The sequence below is a fragment of the Dromiciops gliroides genome, chromosome X (genome assembly GCF_019393635.1).
Source record: "Dromiciops gliroides isolate mDroGli1 chromosome X, mDroGli1.pri, whole genome shotgun sequence".
NCBI classification, from domain to species: domain Eukaryota; kingdom Metazoa; phylum Chordata; class Mammalia; order Microbiotheria; family Microbiotheriidae; genus Dromiciops; species Dromiciops gliroides.
The window spans coordinates 45948043-45972262 of record NC_057867.1 but is presented as its reverse complement, the minus strand read 5'-3'; the positions used below and the strand labels follow the sequence as shown (position 1 = coordinate 45972262).

The 24220-nt window shown below is 42.1% G+C and overlaps 1 protein-coding gene across 2 annotated transcripts in view; it reads right to left on the bottom strand.

Annotated features, from left to right (window-relative positions):
• The window catches only part of SLC25A14 (solute carrier family 25 member 14), a 35555-nt gene extending 16612 nt beyond the window's left edge, over nt 1-18943 (bottom strand). The window contains exons 1-2 of one of the 2 annotated variants that reach the window (XM_043974158.1): nt 18904-18943; nt 1664-1754 (exon numbers count right to left, since the gene is read on the bottom strand). In XM_043974158.1, the coding sequence (XP_043830093.1) occupies nt 1664-1727 (64 nt within the window). In that variant the 5' untranslated portion in view covers nt 1728-1754; nt 18904-18943. Of the gene's footprint in view, nt 1-1663; nt 1755-8934; nt 9147-18903 lie in introns of those variants that run through there. The other variant, XM_043974159.1, reaches the window with a different exon arrangement.
• Nucleotides 18944-24220: the final 5277 nt, after the last annotated feature.

Below are 24220 nucleotides of genomic sequence, written 5' to 3'. Positions count from 1 at the left end.
ACTTAATAGCTGTGTGACCCTGGGCAAGTCACTTAACCCCAATTGCCTCACTAAAAACAAAACAAACAAACAAAAAAAACCAAAACCAAAAACAGAAGCTCTGACTTTTAAGTCTCCACTCTGATATTTAGTGGATATGAGACCATGTGTCTCTAGGCCTCCATTTCTTCTTCGATCAGGCGGAGATAATAGGACTTGCCCTCATAAATAAGTCTCACAAGGTCTGCGGGCTCTGTCTGAACAGGGCAGGGAGCTCCAAGTGAAAAGACTCCCTCTACCCATTTGGAACTGTAACTGAGAGTGAAGAGCTGCCTGAAGCACTGAAAGGGTCGGTGCCTTGCCAGGGTGTCTGTCTGTCTTTCTGTCTCTCACACACACACACACACACACACACACACACACACACACACACACAGAGCTAGGCTATGTCTGAGTCAGGACTTGAACCCTGGCTTTGAGGCTCAATCTCCATCACCCCTTGCTGCCTCTCTATTTGGTGTGAGGATCACCTAAGGTATATTTATAAGCCACATAGCACCAACAGGTGATGATGGTGTTGGCGATGTGCTACAGTTACTTATTTAACTTGAGAAGTGTGGCTGCTTAAGAACACCTACTGATGTGATCTCTTACGCTTTTCTCTCTCAAAGCCTGAGGATGACCTCTAATCATACTCTTTTTTTTCTTTTGGTGAGGCAATTGGGGTTGAGTGACTTGCCCAGGGTCACACAGCTAGTAAGTGTTAAGTGTCTGAGGCTGGATCTGAACTCAGGTCCTCCTGAATCCAGGGCCAGTGCTCTATCCACTGTGCCACCTAGCTGCCCCTAATCATACTCTTAATAGCAGGCAAGAATCCCTTAGAAGAAATGCAGTAACCCTCAGAGTCAATAAAAAGGGGAGAAAAGCAGTACTGGGGTATAATCTCCAAAAATGAATGAATGCTATCTGTTCAAATCCAAGGCAAACTATTCGACATCACAGTAATACCAGTCTATAACTCCTACCACCTTTGCCAAAGAGGCTGAGGTGATTAGTTCTATGAAATTCTACAATACCTTCTCGAAATAGAACCAACAAAAGATTCATTCACATTCATCATAGGGGACTGGAATGCTATGTTAGGAAATCAAAAGAGAATTGGAATAACAGGAAAGCTCGGTCTTGGAGTACAAAATGAAACAGGGCAGACTGACAGAGTTTGGTGGAGATAACTCAGTGGCCACATCAAACACTTTTTTTAACGGCCCAAAAGGCAACTATACACATGGAAGATCACCAGACAATCAATATCAAAAGCAGAATGATTATATATTTTGCAGCCAAAGATGGAAAGGCTCTATACAGTCAGTTAAACATCTGAGGACCAACCCAAACAAAGTTCATGGAGACTCATCAACAAGTTGGCTCAAGGGGATGTATTTTTTTGACCTCAGCTACTTTTGCAAAACATGTCTGAGGTCAGAAAGGTGTTAGGATCTGCTTGAATAAAGGGAGTGTTTATGCTGAAACAATCCTTGAAATATTAAAGAAAATTGTTTTAAGACAACCATTTCTGATACAAATGAAGTATTATATTTGTTTCCTTTGGCCTAAGTTTATAACAATAGCCTAGAACCAACTGCTATCAGGAAAACAGATTGCTAGACTTTCACAAGATCCTTACCAAACTCTGCGACAATAGAAGCAAGGCCGCCATAGACAAAGGGTTTCCAATTCAGCCCAGACATCTCATGACTTAGAGTGGTCTCTGGTTGCTGTTAAGAAACAAACATAAGAAGGTGAAGGGGAGGAGGAGGAGACAGGAGAGAGAGCAGGTAATATATTGGGAAATAACTGATATATGGGAAAAAACACCAAGTTAAACATTTGCTCAAAATCTATCATAACTAGTCAATGAAACTGGTCCAGGTAAAACTAGACTCACAATAAACCAGCAATGTACAGTAAACTGTTGAGTAGGATGATTTCAGAAAAACCTGGAAAGACTTACATGAGTTGATGCAAAGCAAAGTGAACAAACCGGGGAGAACATTGTACACAGTAACATGAATACTGTATGATGATCAACTGTGAATGACTTAGCTCTTCTCAGCAAGACAATGATCCAAGACAGTCCCAAAAAACTCATGATGAAAAACACTCTCCACATCCAGAGAAAGAGCTGAATGAGTATGAATACAGATCAAAGCATACTCTTTTTTACTTTCTCTATTTTTATCGTGGGTTTTTTTCCTTTTGATCTGTGTCTTCTTTCACAATGTGACTAATATGGAAATATGTTATGCATGATTGCACACGTATAACCTGTATCAAATTGCTTATCGTCTCAGGGAAGGGGAAGGGGTTGAAGGGAGGGAGAAAATTTGAACTGAAAAAAAAATTTAAATGAATGTTACATGTAATTGGAGAAAAATAAACCAGCAATGATACGAAATGGGTCACCGGGTAGCATCTGAGTCACTGCATCATCTTGGGTTCCTTCATCTGCAGGCATCCAAGAAGAAAAAGGAAGATCTTTGCCATTAAAAACCAAGTCCCAACCCATATCTCTCACCATATACCTCAGTGAATTCCAGCTGGAGAGGCAAACATAAAAAGTATGTTAGAAAAAAATTAAATTATGCATTTATCACAACTGTGGCAGGGAGGTGACTTTTTTTTCTATTCATGAAACAGAAATTAAGAACAAGGTAAATGTACTTGACTGAAAATGTTTTAAAAGTCCTTCACAACAAAAACATCAAATAAATAAGAGAAAAAAAACCACAGTATTAAAAAATTTACAGCAAAAGTCAAAGAAAACAACATCTAAAATACAAAAGGAACTGATAAACATTCACAAAGTCCACTCCCAGTCCACTATCAAAATCTACCAATAAACAACTTTAAAGAAGAATCATAAATTGTTAACAACCACTTGAAAAAATGCTCAACTTCACTGATAAGCAATGAAATGCAAACTAAACCAACTCTGACATACCATCTCACACCTATCAAATTGGAAAAATAATTAAGAGTAACAAAACAATGCTGGGGGCAGAGGGGAAGATTAGAGAGAAGCAGGTACATGCATCCAGTGCTAGTGGTATAAAACATCTGTAGAATTTCAAGGAGAAAACAAACTAGTAGTATAAGTACATAGAAATGTTGGAAAGATATCCTGAAAGCATTTAAGGGGTAAAATAGCTCTCTATTCAAAGACTTGCATGATTTTCATAGTAGCATTACAAAAAACCAGAAACAATCCAAACATCAAAGAATGGTTAAATAAATTATTGCACATCAGTACTACAGAATGCTATAATACATTTTTGAGAAATATAAAGAAATCTGAAAATACAATGCAAATTCGGAAAAGAAAAACCAGAAGAGCATCTACATTATCTCCATATTAGAAAAAGGGAGTCCTTGCAGACTTATGCCATGTTATGCATTCAAATTGATTGAACTGTACATAGACACATTTCGTTATTTCTGTTGAGAGTCGATGTGAAATTTTCAATAAATAATTCCGTTTCTAAAAAGCCCAACTTTCCCTTGCTGACCCTCTGCACCTCTCTGGCCCCATCAACAGTATTCTCCTCCATTCTCTTGTTGCAGATGTCTAACCTAAACTTGATTGTGGTAGGAGATACTTAAAAGCTAGACCCTACAGCTGAAGTAACTCACAAGTGCCATTCGTCTTATTCCATACATTCAGGTTGAAAGCATTAACTTACACCACTGTTGTGAGGGGCTTTCAAGTAATGAAAGAGGTCCTCCCTTCCACCCTTCCTTCTTTCCAGCAGGCTCCGTCCTTTGGAACTGCTGTCCTTCTTCCTGGTCCTTTCTATTTCCACCCTCCAGTTGGGAGATAAAACTAACATCTTTTCAATGTCCTCCTCCCACCATCCTGCCCCAGGAGGAATGAGAGCAACAATGTGTGTGTGTGTGTGTGTGGGTGTGGGTGGAACAACGTTATCTCTTCTTTGGCCTATAACATGAGATGTCCTTTTTCTTTTATCTGGACTCGCACACCCCAGGACATTCTCTTCTCCTTTTTGGTCTGGTTCCTCTCTATTTCTTGGCTTTATCCATCACTCCTCCCATTCGATATTCTACTTTTGATTCTCTGTTGCTTCCCTTCATCCTTTATTTGTTCTGTTTCAGCTCTTCCTTTTTTGGGGGGTGGATCTTTCATTTTTAAAAACTATTTCATAGAAACAGTTTGATGGTTTCTTAAACACTGACACTCGCCAATGACTTCAAGCCTGGAAATTGGCGTTGAAAAAATAATGGAGAATGGATTAGACATAGGAAGATATTATAGTTATATAGATAGTATAGAGTAATAAAAGAAGGCGGCATGGCATAATGGATTGAGAACCTGAGAACCAGCCTCAGAGTCAGAGAGACCTTGGTTCAAGTCTTGACTCTGACATACTGACTGTGTGACTAGGGATTTCTATGCTTATGAAAACCCAAGTCCAGACAAAAAAAACCAGCAATAACAAGACACATTTCCTCCTGTTGTTATAGCAATCATGGCTTGAATTGATGAGAGTTCAGACTTGGTTTATGGCAATGAAAAGAGAAACGAAGGGCCAAACCCAACAGCCATTCTAAAGGAAAATAAACAAGACTTGGCAGATGATACATATAAGGGTGAAGAAAAGGAAGAGACAAAAAAGGGGGGCAGCTAGGTGGCGCAGTGGATAGAGCACCAGCCCTGGAGTCAGGAGGACCTGAATTCAAATCCGGCCTCAGACACTTAACACTTACTAGCTGTGTGACCCTGGGCAAGTCACTTAACCCCAATTGCCTCACTAAAAAAAAAGAAAAGAAAAGGAAGAGACAAAGATTACTGTGGCATCCCTAGACTAGAAGGGCCATGCAATTCAATCCAAACATTTTAAAGCACCTACAATGTGATTAGGCACTAGGGTACCTTCAGAGCAATGGTCATTGATCTCATGGGAACTGATGATATCAAGAAGAGAAAATGGAGAGAGAAAAGAGAAGTGGACCCAGAAAAGAACATTGGGGAATACATACACTTAGTGATGATCCAGCCAAGAAGACTGTTAAGGAACAGTAAGCCAGGTAGGAAGAGAACCAAGAGAAACTGGTGCCACCCGAGCCAAGAGAGGAGAGTACTGCTGGGGAGAGTTGGGGGAGGAAACAGTGTTAAGAGCTGTGGAGAGGTGAGGAAATGTGAAGACTGAGAAGACCGTTAAATTCAGCAGGTAAAAGATACTGTTGTTAACCTGGAAGAGAACAGTCAAGTAGTGGGGTTGAAAGACATTGTGAAAGGTTTCAAAGGGAGATGTTTGAAACCACCCATGAAAGGCATTACACAGAGATCGTCCTTTCGAGGAATCTGGCTGTCAAAGGGAGAAAAGATATGGTAAAATAGCTTCAGGGGATGTCAGAGTCAAGTGGAGGTTTTCTAAGGATGGGGAAGGCCTAGGAATGTTTCTAGACTGCAGAGAAGTAATGTGGTCATGGTAAAATGCTGGGGCAGGGGGAGGGGGAATGGGAGGGGGCAGAAGATCTGTGTCCACAGATTCAGAGTTGAAAAGAACTTAGGAGGGGGCAGCTCGATAAAGCACTGGCCCTAGATTCAGGAGTACCTGAGTTCAAATCTGGCCTCAGACACTTGACACTTACTAGCTGTGTGACCCTGGGCAAGTCACTTAACTCCCGTTGTCCCGCAAAAAAATAAAAAAGAAAAGAACTTAGGAGAAACTGATGCCCAGAGAAAGGTTAAGTGACTTGCTCAAGATTATACAAGTAACAAGTGGCAGAGGCAGGATCCCACTGGAAATCCTGCAACTAAATCCAGTGCTCGTCCCACTGACTGGACCACTCGAACACTCTCTGTCAGTACTCATTCAGCACAGTTCAGCCCTTTTGTATTCATCTGCTCATCCAAGTGAGTCACAATATTCTCCCTACATCTACACTGGTCTCTTCAGCCAACTCCCTACTTTTCTTCCTCACTGCAATGGGGGTTTTTGCTATTATTATTTTATCCATAAGACTTCTCCTTGAGCTGACTAACCTTGTGGAATGGAAGCCTAAGCTCTGATCTCTTTCTTTGAGAGATCCAGAACTGTGAAGGCCTCATCCTGAAGGCGTGAGCTACTGAGAGTCCTAAAGCATCATGCTCAAGGGAAAACACAAAGTCTCCCAGATGGGGAGCATGTGCATGGTAACAGTAGATGGGGGGACACGCTAAGTGCCGACTGAACAGTAGGCAAAACTTGGCTGACCAAATTGAACTGCCTTTTTCTTTCACACAACTGAAAATTAAAACTCAAGCCAAAGTGATGTTTTTGAAATGCTTATTAAGGGACAGTGATGGAGGAATATCCTTGAAAGACATTTTGCTATAGATAAAGGCTATTAAAGCTTAAAACTGCGCTAAGACTTTCAGGCTACCTGTAGTTAAAAACGGTCAAAACAATGGCCCTAAGCACCTGCTCAGGAAAAATTTCCCAGAAAGCTATTCTTCTCAATATACTTCCTCAACTTCAGGATCCCTAATCTTTAACCACGAATGTACTGGTTCTGTTACTTCCTACCTGTGTGACCTTGGGCCAGTCACTACCTCCCTGGGCCTAAGTTTATCTATAAAATGAAGTGATTGGATTAGAAGATCTCTTAGGTCCCTGCCACCTTGAAATCTATTATTCTAGGATGAGAAAAAAGGAATAGCAAGGGTACCACTAAGAGAAAAGGGTGGGGCAGCTAGGTGGCAAAGTAGATAAAGCTCTGGCCTGGGATTCGGGAGGACCTGAGTTCAAATCCAGACTCAGACACTTGACACTTACTAGCTGTGTGACCCTGGGCAAGTCACTTAACCCCTCATTGCCTTGCCAAAACAAACAAAAAAAAAGAATAAGCTTCTTGCTATCAGGAATATACTCCATGGGTGTCCAAGAGGAGAGTGAAAGGTTCCCTCCAAATAAGCATTGTATGACTTTCTCTGGTAGTCACTGATTGGTGAATGGCTAAACAATGTGTGACCATCAAGGATTCTTGTGCTGTAAGAAATGACAAATATAAAGAATTCAGGGAAATCTGGCACAACTTTTATGAAAATGATACAGAGTAGACTGCAGAACCAGGAGAATGACTTACACACTGACTGCAATGACATGAAGAACAACAACACTGAAAGACAGGGGAACTCTGATAAATGTAATGACCTCTCAAGAGTTGTTGAAACATGCCTTCCTCTGAGAGAGAGGGAATGGGCTACTGGAATGGAATGAGGCCTATGTTGACAACTAGATGATGCTGTGGCTAGAGCACTGGGTCTGTTGGCAGTAAGACCTGAGTTCAAATTTTACCTCAGAACCTTACTACTTGTATGATCTTGGGAAAATCACTTAACCTGTCTGCCTCAATTTTCTTAACTCCAATTTTTAAAAAAATTAACAGAAATCTGCCTACTCTCTCTCTCACCCTCCCTCAATTGAAAAAGCAAGAAAAATAAAACCCTCGTTACAAATATTTTTAGTTGAATAAACTCCTACACTAGCCATTTCTAAAAAAAAAAAATACATCTCAATCTGCAGTTTTGAATGCATTATCTCTCTCCATCAGGAGTAGCATCTTAACTAGATTAGAGGGGCAGCTAGGTGGCGCAGTGGATGGAGCACTGGCTCTGGAGTCAGGAGTACCTGAGTTCAAATCCGACCTCAGACACATAACACTTATTAGCTGTGTGACCCTGGGCAAATCACTTAACCCCAATTGCCTCACTAAAAAAAAAAAATAAAAAAAAAAACAACAACAACAACTAGATTAGGAAGCTAGGTGGTGCAATGAATAGATTATTGGGCCTGGAGTCAGGAAGACCTGAGTTCAAATCCTGCCTCAGCTACTTACTATCTCTCTAACCCTGGGCAAGGCACTAGGCACCTTGTCCCAGCCTGTTTCCCCAACTGGAAAATGGGGATCCTAAAAACACCTACTTTACAGAGTTGTTGTGAGGATCAAATGAGATATTTGTAAAGGGCTTGGCTCATAGTATGAGCTTTAAAAATGCTTGTCTGGTCCCCTCTTTCTTTGCTACAAGGGAGGGCTCTGTTACAGGAGGGCAGAATCATCTTAAGGGGGGGGGTTCTTTTTTTCTCTCTCTTTCCCTTTCCTTTTTTCTCTGTCTCTTTCTGCCTCTCTCTGTCTCTCTTTCTCTCTGTCTCTTTTTCTTTCCAGAAGACCAATTCTAATTTTTAAAGAATTGGGTTATATTGCCCCTTTCAGGTACCACGTCCATAGTAACGGGCCTCTTGGATGCGTTGAGCCAAAGTATTGACCACTGTGGGAATTTCTTTTTTTTTTTTTTTTGTGGGAATTTCAACATCGGTGAGGGGAATGGATTCGAGATTTGGGGGCTGGGAAGCTTTAAGCGGCACCCCTCAACTCATACCAGCCAAGAGCGCTGAAACGGAGCGCAAGAGACCTGGGTTCTAGTCGCGACAGGACCACGTGCCCTTGGGCACTTCTCACGGGAAACATCTCCACCCCACGGGAAACATCATCCGTGCACTCGCTGCCCTCCCCAAAGGGCAGTTTCAAGGAAAGGGTCGGTAGGCGAAAGGTGAGCTGAGCTCTTCCTAGCCGTGGCCCCGCCGCCCGCCCGCCCGCCTCGTCCTCGGCCTCCGCGGCAGCCCAGGCCGGCACGTGGGCAGCGGGGGCCAGGCAGCAAGGGCGCTACCTCCCGGTCGGGCGGCAACAGCAGCAGGAGCAGGAGCGGCCGTGCTGGCCAGCTCCGCCGACACGTGCCAAGGCCCGAAGGCCGGCGGGGGGCGGGGGCGGAGAGCCCGGGTGCCCAGCCGGCCGCCAGGCCCCGCCGAGCCAGGTGCTGCTGGGAGCAGAAACGGGACCGAGCCCGGGGCGGACGGATGCACGCGCGGCCCGGGCCCACGGGGGGCGGCCACTCACCGGCTCGGGTTCATCCGTCCACGACGGGACCGGAGACGGGGCGGGAGACGGAACGGGAGATTCTTGCGGGCGAAGACACCGCAACGCCGACCCGGAAGCGGAGCGGAGCACCCGACGGAAGTGGCCAAGCCGTTGCCTAGGCAACAGTGGGGGGGGATTTAGGAGGGGGGGTCCCCCATCAGCGACTGGTTCACCCGAAATCCCGTGGGCCGAAGCCGAGCAAGGAAAGGCGGGACGGAGGCGGAGCAGCCCGGTTTCTGAGGAGGGTGGGGCAACATCATGTCAAATCACGTGACGTCACTCGACGTCATGTCCCTGTGCATCTGCCGCCCCCAGGGGTTGTTGAACCTGAGTCTGCAGGGGAGGGGGGCAGAAAAGGAGAGGGGGACGGGGAGGGAGGGGGTGCGGGTAAGCGCCCAGGTGGAGCGTGTGCACCTGCCGGGGAGGCCCCAGTGGAATAGCTCGAAGGGGACTGAATTCCTAAAACTCATTCCTATTTCTGTCCCCCTCGGAGGCTGACTGTTTCATCACACAACCACCTTGGGAGACAGAAAGGGACGGGCATGTCCTAATTTTGCAAAGGAGGAAACTGGAGCTCACAAAAGGGGAGGCATTTAGCCCAGCTGATACAACAGCTAGGAATTGGGAGCGCATCTGAAGACCTGGGTTCAAATCCTGACTACCACTAAGATCTTTTCTGTTACTTTTTTTTTTTTTTTTGCTGGGCAATGGGGGTTAAGTGACTTGCCCAGGGTCACACAGCTAGTAAGTCAAGTGTCTGAGGCCGAATTTGAACTCAGGTACTCCTGAATCCAAGCCGCCCCCTTTCTGTTATTCTTGCACAGAGCATTTCCCTTCTCTGGGCCTCAGCTTCTTCCTCCTCTGGAAAATGAAAAGGCTCGACTGGATGGCCTCCAAGGTCCTTTCCCGCACTCTAGATCTCTTTATCTTATACTTCTGTCACCTTCCTGGGCTTCAATTTCCTCACGTGTAAAAGGTCCTGGCAACTCTACACACTTATCCTATTATCTTAACATTACACACACACACACACACACACACACACACACACACTCCCCTCACACCACAGCCCAGGCTTTGTTCTCCAGGAACTTCCACTCTAGGTAAACACAAAGGGATTAGGGGATTGAAAGGTTAAGGAGTAAAGAGTTATAAAAGACAGAAGACATTGAAGGAGTCTCAGATTTATCCTTAAGCCCCCGTTCTTCAAAAACAATATATGTGAAGATGGCTCTCCATGCCCTGGGGCACAAGGAATGATTATCTATCTCATCTTCCTCAGAGCTCTCCTAAGAATTTATTTGTTCTCTCATGCAATTATATACCTTTTAAATAATTAGGTTTATTTGTGGGTCTTTCACCTTTTCTAGATTGTGATTTTCTTGAGCAAAAGGAACCAGGATTTATCTTTGTATCTCCTTCAGCATTGAGAACATCGCTTGAGTAAATATTTGTTCATTGAGTGAATGAGGATTTCCAACAGACCCTTCTCTCCATCTTTCTATTTCGATGCACCTTTCTTCCAAATGACCAATAAAATGAATAAACCACTAGCTAACAACCAAAAAGGAGAGAAAACAAAATCACTAAAATCAAAAAAGGGAAGGGGAAAATCGCAATAAAGGAACAAAGTAAATTATTGGAAAGTATTACACACAACTATTTGCCAACAAAATCAATAATGTAACAGAAATGTACAAGACAATATAATATAGCCTGGCAAAGAGTTCCAGTCTGAACCTAAATTGCATCATCAAAAAAAATGGAGAGGTTAGATTAGACAATCTCTAAGGTTCCTTCCACCTCTAGATCCTTTCGTTGAATGACTAACAACATGTTGTTGGCAAAGAACTAGAAATTGAGGGGATGCCTATCAATTGGGGAATGGCTGAACAAGTTGTGGTATGTGATTATGATGGAATACTGCTGTGCTGTAAGAAATCACAAGCAGGCTGATTTTAGAAATACATGAAAAGACTTGCAAGAAATAATGAAAAGTAAAATGAGAAGAACCAAGAGAACACTGTATACAATGACAGCAATATTGATCAAAGAATAACTGTGAACAACCAAGTTGTTCTGAGTATTATAACTAATCAAATCAACTACGAAGAACCTATGAAGGAAGAATATATCCACCCCCAGAGAAAGAACTGATAAACAAAAGTATGCATACTATGGTTTTACATACACACACACACACACATACACACAGACAACACATGTGTGTGTGTGTGTGTGTGTGTGTGTGTGTGTGTAATGGTGGCCTTCTCTAGTGTGGGGTGGGAAGGGGAGGAGAATGTTTAGAAATTAAAATGTAACAAAAATAATTAAATTTAATTAAAAATAAATAAATTGGGGCAGCTAGGTGACAAAGTAGATAGAGCACCGGCCCTGGATTCAGGAGGACCTGAGTTCAAATCCGGCCTCAGACACTTAACACTTATTAGCTGATCTTGGCCAAGTCACTTAACCCTCATTGCCCCGCACAAAATAAAATAAAAAAAATTTAAATTAATTAATTAAATCAACCAACTGCTTTCCTTGGGCCAGAACACCGCCCCCCCCCTGCATATTGTATTGAATTGGAATATGGAAGTACAAAAGGTCAAGACTATCAGGGGAAATTATGAAAAAGAAAGAAGGAAGGTGAACTTCCCCTCTCCCTCTTCCCCTTCCCTATTTATCCCTCCTTTTTCCTTCTCTTTTCCCTGTCCTCCAGTTCTTCACCATCCTTAGCTCCTTCTAACTCTTTTATTCTTCTTATTCCTCGCCATTTTTCTTTTTTTCTCCTTTTTCTTCTCTTCTCTTTTCCCTTTTGTCTGCCCTTCCTCCTCTTCCTTTCTTTTTCTTTTTCTTTTCTTTTCTTTTTTTTTTTTGGTGAGGCAGTTGGGGTTAAGTGACTTGCCAAGGATCACACAGCTAGTAGGTGTCAAGTGTCTGAATCCGGATTTGAACTCAGGTCCTCCTGAATCCAGGGCCAGTGCTCCTCCTCTTCCTTTCTTGACCTTTTTTTCCTTTTTTCTCTTTTCCTTCTTGAAGCCATCTTTCCCTTTCTCTCCCCTTTCCCTCCTTTACCCTCTTCTTCCCTTTTCCCTACTTCATCCTTTCCTTCTCTCTTTTCTTTCCCCTTTCTTCTTCCCATTTCTTCAACCCTCATTTCTTCCTCTTTCAGTTTTCATTCAGAGTTCCCTCTTCCTATTTTCCAGCTGACTCACCCCTCTAAGAACAGGCATCTTGTGTTTTCATGTCAGTTTGGTCCTGGGAAAATTTTTTCCTCTCTCCCTTCTAGCTTCCTCCTCCCCCCCCCCAAACTGGAGCCCATGTGTGCGGCAAATTGTGAGCTATACTCTGAGAATCCAGTCTCCCCATAACTATACCCTTAGGAGACAAGCTCTGCTTACCCCAAACTACTTTTTCAAAGCCCAAGTCTCCCTTCAGCAGAAAGCATTGCATCAAGACTAGAGACCTAAAAAATAAAAAGGGAGGCAACTAGGTGGCACAGTGGATAAAGCACCGGCCCTGGATTCAGGAGGACCTGAGTTCAAATCCAGCCTCAGATACTTGACACTTACTAGCTGTGTGACCCTGGGCAAGTCACTTAACCTTCATTGCCCTGCAAAAAAAGACTGAAGACCTGGGAGTTCTGGCATCTCAGTGTTTCCCTTGTCCATTCTCTATAGCCTTTCTGGAGAACTGGAGCAGAATTGGTACATCTGAGAATACCCCCCCAGAATCAACTTAGCACACCATCCCCTTCCCCCCCAAAACTGAGAGAGGTCTGACAGCTGTCCAAGTAAAGTTTTGGAAGGCCAAGTAGCACAATTACCTCAAACAAATAGAGCTCTCCCACCTTTCCAAGGGCAATGAGGTTTTGGATAAACGCATCCACAATGATGAAGTAGACAGCTGGACCCCTGACAGTGAATAGAGCTTCCAAGAGGTTCTTGACATTTACCCACCCTGTGGTAGGCTCGAGATAATCTTATCTGATGAGGACAAGCTATAGAGTCAGAATGAGTTGATTGCTTGCTACATTAAGCCACACACTGGGAAAATGCAAGCCAGGAAGCACCCACATTGAGGTACTGGTCCATCACAAAACCTGGGAGATCCAAACCAAGTTAAAGGAGCAGGCAGATAAGGAATAAGGACAAAGCCCTGCAGAATATGGGTATCATGGTATCCGCTCAAATCAACTATGCTACAACTTTGCACAATAAAATGGTCTTTACCCAGAACTGGCCTACCCAGAATTTCAGGGTTTTGTCAAGGAGCTATGCCAGGCCAATCCAGAGCTTCGTACAATGTGAAAACATTCAACAACCCTAAGCTATTCTACCTTTTCTCCCTCTGCTAGGGTTTGAGTCTCCTTGTAGGCCTACTCTGTCTCCATTGAACCCCTCTATGGCAGGGCCAAAGTGTGGCCAGCTCCAGGCTTTGCATGTTGAAGTTCTCTGATTTCTTGGCGCAGCAGCAAGACCCAGACCCGGTTGTACACATTGGTCAATCCAGCCCCACCTTTGTTGACCCCCTGCCTCAAAGTAGTAAACATCCACCAGAGCTACAAAAAAATCCCCCTGAGAAGACGCAAGGAGTTCTTTGAGCAAGGATCCTCCAATACCTTCCTTATCAAATTCTGGGCTGACTTCAATACCAACATCAAGGATTTAAGGTAGCTGTTTTTATGGCGTCTCCAGTCAGAAAGAGATTTTCTTCTAATGACTCTATGAGACATTAATAAAAAATGTCAAAAGAATGAAAAAACAGAAGAAAATCTGAAATAACTCATTGGAGATACAACTGACCTGGAAAATAGATCAGGGAGAGATCATTTAACAATTAGGCGACTACATGAAAGCCATGATCAAAAAAATAGCTTAGACATCATATTTTAAGGAAATTATAAGGGAAAACTGCCCCCAAAATCTTAGATCCAGAGAGTAAAACAGAAATTGAGAGAATCCACCAATCACCTCCTGAAAGCGATCCCCAAATGAAAATTCCCAGAAATATTATAGCCAAGTTCAAGAGCTTCCAGGTCAAGGGGGAAATATTGCAAGAAGCCAGAAACAACTCAAATATTGTGGCGCTATAATCAGGATCACACAAGATTTAGTGGCTTCCACATTAAAGAAGCAAAGAGTTTGGATTCTGATATTTCAGAAGGCAAAGGAGCAGGATTACAACCAAGAATCACCTATCCAGGGGCAGCTACGTGGCACAGTGGATATAGCACTGGCCCTGGATTCAGGAGGACCTGAGTTCAAATCCAGCCTCAGACACTTGACACTTAACTAGCTGTGTGACCTTGGGCAAATCACTTAACCCCCAATTGCCTCACACACACCCCCAAAAAAGAAGAATCACCTACCCAGAAAAACTGAGTAGAATCCTTCAGGGGAAGATGGACATTTAATGAAATAGAGGCGATTTGAGCATTCCTGATGAAAAGACCAGAACTGAATAGAAAATCTGACGTTTAAACACAAGACCCAAGAGAAGCATAAAAAGGTAAACATGAAAGAGAAATCACAAAGGACTTAATAAAATTAAACTCTTTATAGTCCTATGTGTGAAGATTATATATATATATATATATATATATATAAAATTCCTAACAACTTTATCATTATTTAACATTATTAGAAGGAGCCTACATAGATAGAGGGCATGGTTATGAGTCAATTATATTGAGATGATCTCAGAAAAAAATTAAGAGGTGAAAAAAAGGGATGAATTGGGAGAAGGGGAAAGGGAGAGGTAGAATGGGGAAATTTTTCTCACATAAAAGAGGTATATAAGGAAGAGCTTTTATAGTAGAGGGGGAAAGGTGGGGTGGTGGGCAATTTTGAACCTCAGTCTCACCAGAATTGGTTCAAAGAGGGAAGAATATATACACACATATACATACATATATATATATACACACATACATATATATACACACATGTATTTACATCAAACCTCTGAGAAGCCTAACATGCAAAACTTTATGAGAAACTGACACAAATGTGTAAGAATAAAAGCCCCTCTCTAATATACAAGAAAGATGATACAAACATCTAAAAAGAGAAAAAATTGTCAACAATCACATAAAATGTTCAAAATATCTAATAACTGCATCATCTCTGATCTGACCACTTCACTCCTCTAGTTAGTAACCTCAAGGAGCTCCCTATTGCCTCTCATATAAAATCCAAACTTTTGTTTAGCTTTTAAAGCTAAACCTGGGGGCAGCTAGGTGGCGCAGTGGATAAAGCACTGGCCCTGGATTCAGGAGGACCTGAGTTCAAAGCTGGCCTCAGACATTTAACACTTACTAGCTGTGTGACCCTGGGCAAGTCACTTAACCCCCATTGCCTCTCAAAAACAAACAAAAAACCCAGAAAAAGCTAAACCTGACTCCAAACTATGTTTACAGCCTCATCATACGTCATTCTTGCTCCTGAACTCTGCAATGAACCCAAATTGGAGTTTTCTCTGTTCCACACACAGCACTCCATCTCCCATCACCAACCTTCACAGTGGCTGTTCACTATGCCTAAAATGCATTTCTTCCTCCCCTATATTTCATAGAATTCCTCCCTTTCTTCAAGGTGAAACTCAAATACCATCCTCTAAGTGAAGCCTTTCAGATCCCCTCCTCAGCTACTGTTCTCCTTTCTCCTTCCCAAACTACCTCATATCTATTTGCATTTCTTTTCTCTATATTTGTTCTATCTGTAGTTACAGATGTACTTGTTGTTTTCCCCATTAGAAGTACAGATTCTTTCATCCTTTGTATTTGTATCCCTAGTGCCCCAAACAATGTTTGGCACATAGTAAGAGCTTAATAAAGCCTGTTTATTGATAAAAAGATGAAAAAATTTCTGTCCCACCATGGATGTAGTAAACATAGACGTAATATATAATGCTGCTGATGGAATTTTGAACTAGTCCAACATTTTTGGAAAACAATATGGAATAATCTTTCAATAAGAGTTATAAAGAAGGATATACCCTTAAACCCCACTGGTCTTGGGACTGACCCACCGAGGAAGTTATTGAGAGAGGAAAAGAGATGTATCTGTACAAGAATATTCTTAGCAGCACAACTTGTAATGGCAAAAACTTGGAAAACAACTAGGTAGCCACTGATTGGTGAATGGCTGAACAACTTGAGGTCTATGCATATAATGGATATAATGGGAGGATGTTTACAGCATCCTCCCAGGCCCAAAGCTCACAATCTGAATTGCTAATTAATTTAGGAATTTAAGAAATTATGAAATACTATGAAATAGGGCAGGCACACCCGGTTCTTTGGGTACTAGCCAGGAAAGACCGTGATGGTAGCCAGAAGTGAGACGGCAATCATGCTTTAATATAGGCACTGAGGGTCCAGGAGCAAACAGCACAGGATGTCCAGAGACAATGAAAGGGGATATGGAGGTAGACTGTGTGGGAACAGGGGATGGGATGGTCAAGGACGGCAGTGTGGGAAGAGCACAGGGAGGGGGGCAGGCACAAATAATCACTTAAACAACTATCAGCTGGAGTTGGGAGCCCTTGGCAGAATGGACCTGATGGAGAGAGAAGAGGGCTCAGGGGGCAGGAGTTTGAATTTTCATTTTCATAGGGGCTTTGGGGGGAATAGACTAATTCTTATCTGTGCCTCCTTGGGGTTAAGTTCATTCATGTATCCAATTCATCTCAAAGTTGCTGGTAAAACTTTTAAGTTAACATATCCACATCATCTAAGAGTTACCAGCACTATTCGAGGATCTGCTTGTCTTACTGTAGATGTCTGAAATTTGTAAGAAAAAAAGAAAGGAAGGAAAGAAGGAAGGAAGGAAGGAAGGAAGGAAGGAAGGAAGGAAGGAAGGAAGGAAGGAAGGAAGGAAGGAAGGAAGGAAGGAAGGAAGGAAGGAAGGAAGCAAGCAAAGAAGGAAAGGAAGGAAAGGAAAGGAAGGAAGGAAGGAAGGAAGGAAGGAAGGAAGGAAGGAAGGAAGGAAGGAAGGAAGGAAGGAAGGAAGGAAGGAAGGAAGGAAGGAAGGAAGGAAGGAAGGAAGGAAGGAAGGAAGGAAGGAAGGAAGGAAGGAAGGAAGGAAGGAAGGAAGGAAGGAAGGATAGATTGATAGGTAGGTAGGTAGATAGATAGATAGATAGATAGATAGATAGATAGATAGATAGATAGATAGATAGATAGATAGAACTCATAGGACCAAAACATTCTGATAGATGGCTTCTTCTGATTCAGTACATATTATGGGGATGTGATTTTTTATTAATATATGATACAATCTAGAAATTATGCCCCTTTGATCTTTGGGATGGTTTGTACATGACTTCTAGGTTCCCCTTTGCAATCTCACTTCCTGCTATTGTTAGTTATCAACTTACTCTACTTACTAGAAGGACGAGTAGGTGGGTCAGAGGGACCAGAACAAGATACAATTTTAGCACACAATTTAAATGCCATCCTCAATTTATCACGCTGACCCTTCATATCCAATCTGTTGTCAAGGTCAGTTAATCCTATCTTCCAAACCCTGTGTGTGTGTGTGTGTGTGTGTGTGTGTGTGTGTGTGTGTGTGTGTGTGTGTGTCTATAGAGAGGGAAAGAATTTAAAACCAAAGATGAGACAGAGAACATTATGAAATGCAAAATGGATCATTTTGATTACATTAATTTTTTTTTAGTGAGGCAATTGGGGTTAAGTGACTTGCCCAGGGTCACACAGCTAGTAAGTCTTAAGTGTCTGAGGCTGGATTTGAACTCAGATACTCCTGACTCCAGGGCCGGTGCTCTATCTACTGCGCCACCTAGCTGCCCCTGATTACATTAAATTAAAGAGGTTTTGCACAAACAAAACCAATACAACAAAGATCAAAAGGAAAGCAGAAAGCTGGGAAACAATTTTTACAGCTAGTGTTTCTGATAAAGGCCTCATTTCTAAAAGACATAGAGAACTGAATCAAATTTATAAGAATACAAGTCATTCCCCAGTTGAGAAATATGGTCAAAGGATATGAATAGGCATTTTTCAGATGAATAAATTAAAGCTATCTACATCCATATGAAAAAATGTTCTCAATCACTACTGATTAGAGAAATGCAAATTTAAATTAAATTAAAAGGTACCACCTCACACCTATCCAATTGACTAATATGAAAAAAGGAAAATTACAGTGGATTGGACATATATAACATGGTTGCTGTCTTGTGGAGGGGGGAGGAAAGGGAGGGAGGGAGGGAGAAAAATTTGGAAAAAAATAAGGAAAATGATAAATGTTGGAGAAGTGGGAAAATTTTAATACTAATGCACTATTGGTGGAGCTGTGAACTGATCCAACCATTCTGGAGAGCAATTTGAAACCATGCCCAAAAGGCTTTAAAACTGTGCATACCCTTTGACCCAGCAATACCACTACTAAGGGAAAAGGATCCACATGTACAAAAATATTTATAGCTGCTCTTTTTGTGGTGGCAAAGAATTGGAAATTGAGGGGATGCCCATCAATTGGGGAATGGCTGAACAAGTTGTGGTATATGAATGTAATGGAATACTATTGTGCTGTAAGAAACGATGAGCAGGTTGCTATCAGAAGGACTTATGAAAAATGCAATCCATCTACAGAGAAAGAACTGATGGTAGCTGAATACAGATTGAAGTATACTTTTTTGTTAGTTCTTTCTAAAGATATTTTGTCTATTTTCTTTTACAACTTGACTAACATGGAAATGTTTTGTATGATTGCACATGTATAACATATTGAATTGCTTGAGTTCTTAAGGGGGTGGGGAGGGAGGAAGAGAATTCGGAACACAAAGTTTTAAAAAATCGATTTGAAAATTTTTTATACATGTTAACTTGGGGAAAGTTCTAAATAAATAAATAAATTTAAAAAAATTTTTAAAGAAATGATGAGCAGGCAGATTTCAGAAAAACCTGGAAAGACTTACATGAACTGATGCTGAGTGAAGTGAGCAGAACCAAGAGAACATCGTACACTGTAACAGCAACATTGTGCGATGATCAACTGTGATAGTCTTAGCTCTTCTCAACAATACAATTATCCAAGACAATGCCAAAAGACTCATGTTGGAAAATGCTCTCCACATCCAGAAAAAGAACTATAGAGTCTGAATGCAGATCAAAGCAGACTATTTTCACTTTTGTTGTTTTTATTGTTGTTGTTGTTGTTGTTTCTTCTTTCTTGTGGTTTTTTCCCTTTTGTTCTGATTCTTCTGTCACAACACGACCACTGTGGAAATAAGTTTAACATGATTGTGATGTATAACCTATATCAAATTATTTGCTGGATTCAGGAGAGGGGAGGGAAGAGAGGGAGGGAGAAAAATTTGGAACTCGAATCTTACAAAAATGAATGTTGAAAACTATCCTTACATGGAATTGAAAAAGAAAATAAAACACTATTAAAAAGAAACAAATTTTAAAGTGATGACAAAAAAGAGAATAAAGGACAAATTAAACCTCTTATCTATCCTATATCTATATCTCATTTGGACATAATTGTTTTCATGTTGCCTCCCCCATTCAACTGTGAGCTCCTCTGGGGCAAGGACTGCCTGTCTTCCTTTGTATCCCAGTTAGCACAGTGCCTGGTACAGAGTAGATGCTTAGCAAACACTCACTGAATGACTATAAGAAAATATAAATTTGCATAATTCAAAAAAAACAGAAGACCTGAAGTAATGTAGAGTGAGGAAAACAGAGCCAGAAAAACAACATACACATACTAACGACAACAAAACAATAATGGCAACCAAACCACGTTACTGACACAGGAAAAGTGACAAAGGATAATAAATATATGTACATGTTTTGGGTTGAGGGCCACAGAATTGTAGATTTTGAGGTGGAAGGGACCTCAAAGGTCATCTGCAGAAGGAACTGGGCCTCAGGGAGGTTTGCTAAGTTGCCCAAGCTCTCACAAGTAAGAAGAGGCAACAAGAGCATTTGAAGCTGGGTCTTTGACTGAATCCAGAGTACCCAGCTGATGAGTAAATGAGTTTACATATACATGCGGTCATTTGCAATCTCTTGGTCTTTGCTTCATCTTGTATGCTCCTTTTTCTTATTCTCTTATACATGAAGATGCTAGAAAGGGAAGAGCTATGATTTTGTCAGGGAAGGGAACTCTTCGTGTGGAAAATCCTTCCACCAATGCAGATCCCAACTGCCCTGTGACTTAGTAAATAAACCTAAAGGATTTTCCTGAGGCTCAGAGAGATAAAGTATCTTTAAAAAGATCAGAGTTGGGCAGCTAGGTGGCGCAGTGGATAAAGCACCAGCCCTGGATTCAGGAGGACCTGAGTTCAAATCCGGCCTCAGACACTTGACACTAGCTGTGTGACCCTGGGCAAGTCACTTAACCCCCATTGCCCCGCAAAAAAAAAAAAAAAAAAAAAAAAAAAAAAGATCAGAGATTCTCATCCTAGGTTCACACAGCTAGTAAGCAGCAGATCATAAATGCATAAGAAGGAACTGCAGAGGCCACAGAGTCCTACCTATTCATTTTATATGTGAGGAAACTGGCACAGAGAAGAAGTGACTTCTCTGGGATTACATAGGTACTAAGCATCAGAACAAGGATTTGAAAGCAGGTTTTACTGAATCTATCTACTTTACTACACTGCCTTTTCTTTTCTCAAGCTCTTTTTTGTATATTTGAATCTCTCTGCTTGTCAATGGTAGTTAAACTATATGAGTGTATATAATATACACATGCATATACATTTATGTGTGTATATATATATATATTTTTTAAACCAAACATTCTCTGGATACCAGTATAGCTCTCTTTAATTTCTTCTTCTCACAACATAAACTGCCCAAGTCCTTTGCTGATCATACATATCCTAGATTGTCATGGCAACCAAGGAGTTAAACTCACTGAGGGCTGGAGCAATCTGGACTAGAACTGGCTTGGATCCAAGGACACAACATGTGATAATGCACCTGGTAGGTTAAGGGAAGCCAAGAGAGCTGTTCTGTTCCTTTCCTAAACCTTGTTTGTTAGGAGATGTGGCTAGGTTCTGAGGATTGATGACTAGTTAGCTGGCTTAGATTAGCAAAGGGAGGAGAAGAGGGAGATAATGAGGAAGAATTATGGCTACTGCCAAAAAAGTACAGCCGGACCTAGCCCCAAACATGAAGAAGAACAGGATGTGCAAGAAGCTTAGCTTTTGTCCAGACAGGGACAGAGGCTACTCTGATGTTTGATAATGATAGCAGAATGAGGGACAATGAGGGACAACAGAAACTAAGGGAAGATATTCTGGATGGATGACTGAGCAACATTTGAAGAGGGCCAGGAGAGGGCCAGAGGTATTATGTAAATTAATGGGAGAAGAGAAATTAATTGGAAATTAATGGGAGAATGGGGACACTTGCTCCTCTCCTGCTCCTGGGGATACAGAGCTATAGCTGGCTGCCTAAGCAAAACAATTAAAAAACAACGCCCCCACTACCATTCCTCACCTTCCCAAACTCCCATCCAGCCCTGCCTTCTCCTTCCACTGCACCTTCAGATGTTTCTGTTCTATTATGAACAAGCTAGACCCTTTCTTCCTATCTTTGTATCTTCTCACATTCTTGATGACCTGGCTCACTCTCCACCTACCCACTCCCATACACACACATCAGAAGATACTGTCTCCCTGACTATTTTATCCAGTACTATAGGCAACTTCTCTCATGTCCCCTGACACACTAGACCGGGATGAGAAATGGGTGAACACATTTCCCATGCCACTTCCACATCCTCTCTTTGCTGCTATCACAAATTCATAAGCTCATAGACACAGAGTTGGAGAGGCCCTCCAACTGCCTTATTTTATAGGTGAAGAAACTAGGGCGTAGGAGACTGAGTGACTTGCCCAAGGTCACACACGAACTATGTTAAAGGCAGGATTCAAACCCAGGTGCCAATTCTCTTTCCAATGTACCAGGCCGTACCCTCTCTTCCTTTGAGATCCACTCCATCCAGATGTCTCATTCTTTATCTAGATCCCAGTGACAAGTCAAGCCCTAGTCCTCAAGTCCTTCTCCTTCCTTTTTCAAGTGGTTCATTATTTGGTTTGCAGAATACTCCTCCACTCAAACTCCTGCCCTTATACTTGAGAACTTTATTAGACAGACAGACAGATGGCCAGATGGATAGATGAGTAGATGCACAGATAGATGGCTGGCTGGCTGGCTGGATGATATATAGGGAGAAATGGAGAGGTAGATGGATGGATGGACAGACAAACAGATAGATGGGTAGATGGGCAGATAGATGGGTAAATGGATGGGTAGATGCATAGGTAGATGGATGGATGGATGATAGAGAGAGAAATGGATAGATAGATAGATAGATAGATAGATAGATAGATAGATAGATAGATAGATATAGATGGGTAGATGGGTAGATAGATGGGCAAATGGATAGATAGATGGATGATAGGTAGAGAGAGATGGATAGGTAGATGGATGGATAGACAGACAGACAAATAGAGATATATATCTATATGTCCCCTCAAATATCCTGACCTCCAAGCTCATCAGTTTCTTCAACCCCTTTGGTCAAATCAACTTCTGGAATGGAGACAAGATGGCGGAGGAAAGACAGTGAGCTCTCGAACTCATGACAAGATCACTCAAAAAAACATCCAAATAATGCCATTGGACAATGCCTGGAGCAGCAAAACCCACAGAAGAATGTGCTGAAATCATCTTCTAACCAAGAACAGCTTGGAAGGTCAGAAGGAGGGAGCTGCTGTGCTGATACATGAGTCAAACCCAACCTTACAGTCACCCTGACACAGATCCAGTCCCAGGAAAGCCTCACCAGAGAAGGAGACCCCCAGAGCCTCTGAATCAGCTGAAGCACCAGTGTCGTCTGGAACTAAGCTCACAGTCTGGTGAGAGGGCTAAGCCCTGGACAGTGGGGAGACTACAGGGATCTATCTTGGTGCTGAGGCAAAACTTAGATTTTTCACCCCTGCTAAAAACCAGGAGGTTGGCTTGAGTAGCAGTGGCCCAGGTGGGGGAAGAGCACAGGCTCATAGGAACTGACAACCACAACACACAAAGATGATTGATTAGCAAGTTGGTCTGGGGTCATCTATGGACCAGGGAACAGGCCAGGCGAGTGAAGAACCTTATCCTCCTTAAGTCATACCACCTGGGACTTCTGAAGCTTGGGATACTGCAGCCTGGAAACAGTGCCCCACTTTAAGGAGCTAAAAGTCAAGTAAAAGAAAGGCAAGATGAGCAGACAGAGAAAGGTGAGGAACACAGAAAGTTTCTTCAATGACAAGGAAGATCGAGGTGTACCCTCAGAGGAAGATGTCAACGTCAGGGCCCCTATACCTAAAGCTTCCAAGAAAAATATAAATTGGTCTCAGGCCATGGAAGGGCTCAAAAAGGACTTTGAAGACAAAGTTAGAGAGGTAGAGGAAAAATGGAAAGAGAAATGAGGGTGATGCAGGAAAGACATGAGAAAAAAGTCAACAGCTTGAAAAGCCAAATGGAAAAGCTCTCTGGAGAAAATAATTGCCTAAGAATTAGGATTGAATAAATGGAAGCCAGTGACTTTATGAGAAACCAAGACACAATAAAGCAAATCCAAATGAATAAAAAAATAGAGGGCAATGTAAAATATCTTCTGAGGAAAACTGCTGACCTAGAAAATGGGTCCAGGAGAGATAATTTGAAAATCATTGGTCTACCTGAAAACCATGATCAAGGAAAGAGCTTAGACATCATCTTCCAAGATATTTTCAGGGGAAATTTCCCTGAAATTCTAGAAGCAGAAGATAAAATAGAAATTGAAAGAATCCACCAATCACCTCCAGAAAGAGATCCCAAAAGGAAAACTCCTAGGAATATTATAGCCAAATTCCAGAGCTCTCAGGTCAAGGAGAAAATATTGCAAGCTGCCAAAAAGAAATAATTCAAGTACTGTGGAGCCCCCAGTCAGGACAGCACAAGATCTAGCAGCTTCTACGTTAAAGGACCAGAGGGCATGGAACATGATATTCCAGAGGGCAAAGGAATTGGGATTACAACCAAGAATCACCTACCCAGCAAAACTGATCGTAATCTTTCAGAGGAAAGAATGGGACTTTAATGAAAAAGAGGACTCTCAGGTATTCGTGATGAAAAGACCTGAACTGAATGGTAAATCTGACTTTCAAATACAAGACCCTATGGGAGCAGCTAGGTGGTGCAGGGGATAAAGCACTGGCCCTGGATTCAGGAGGACCTGAG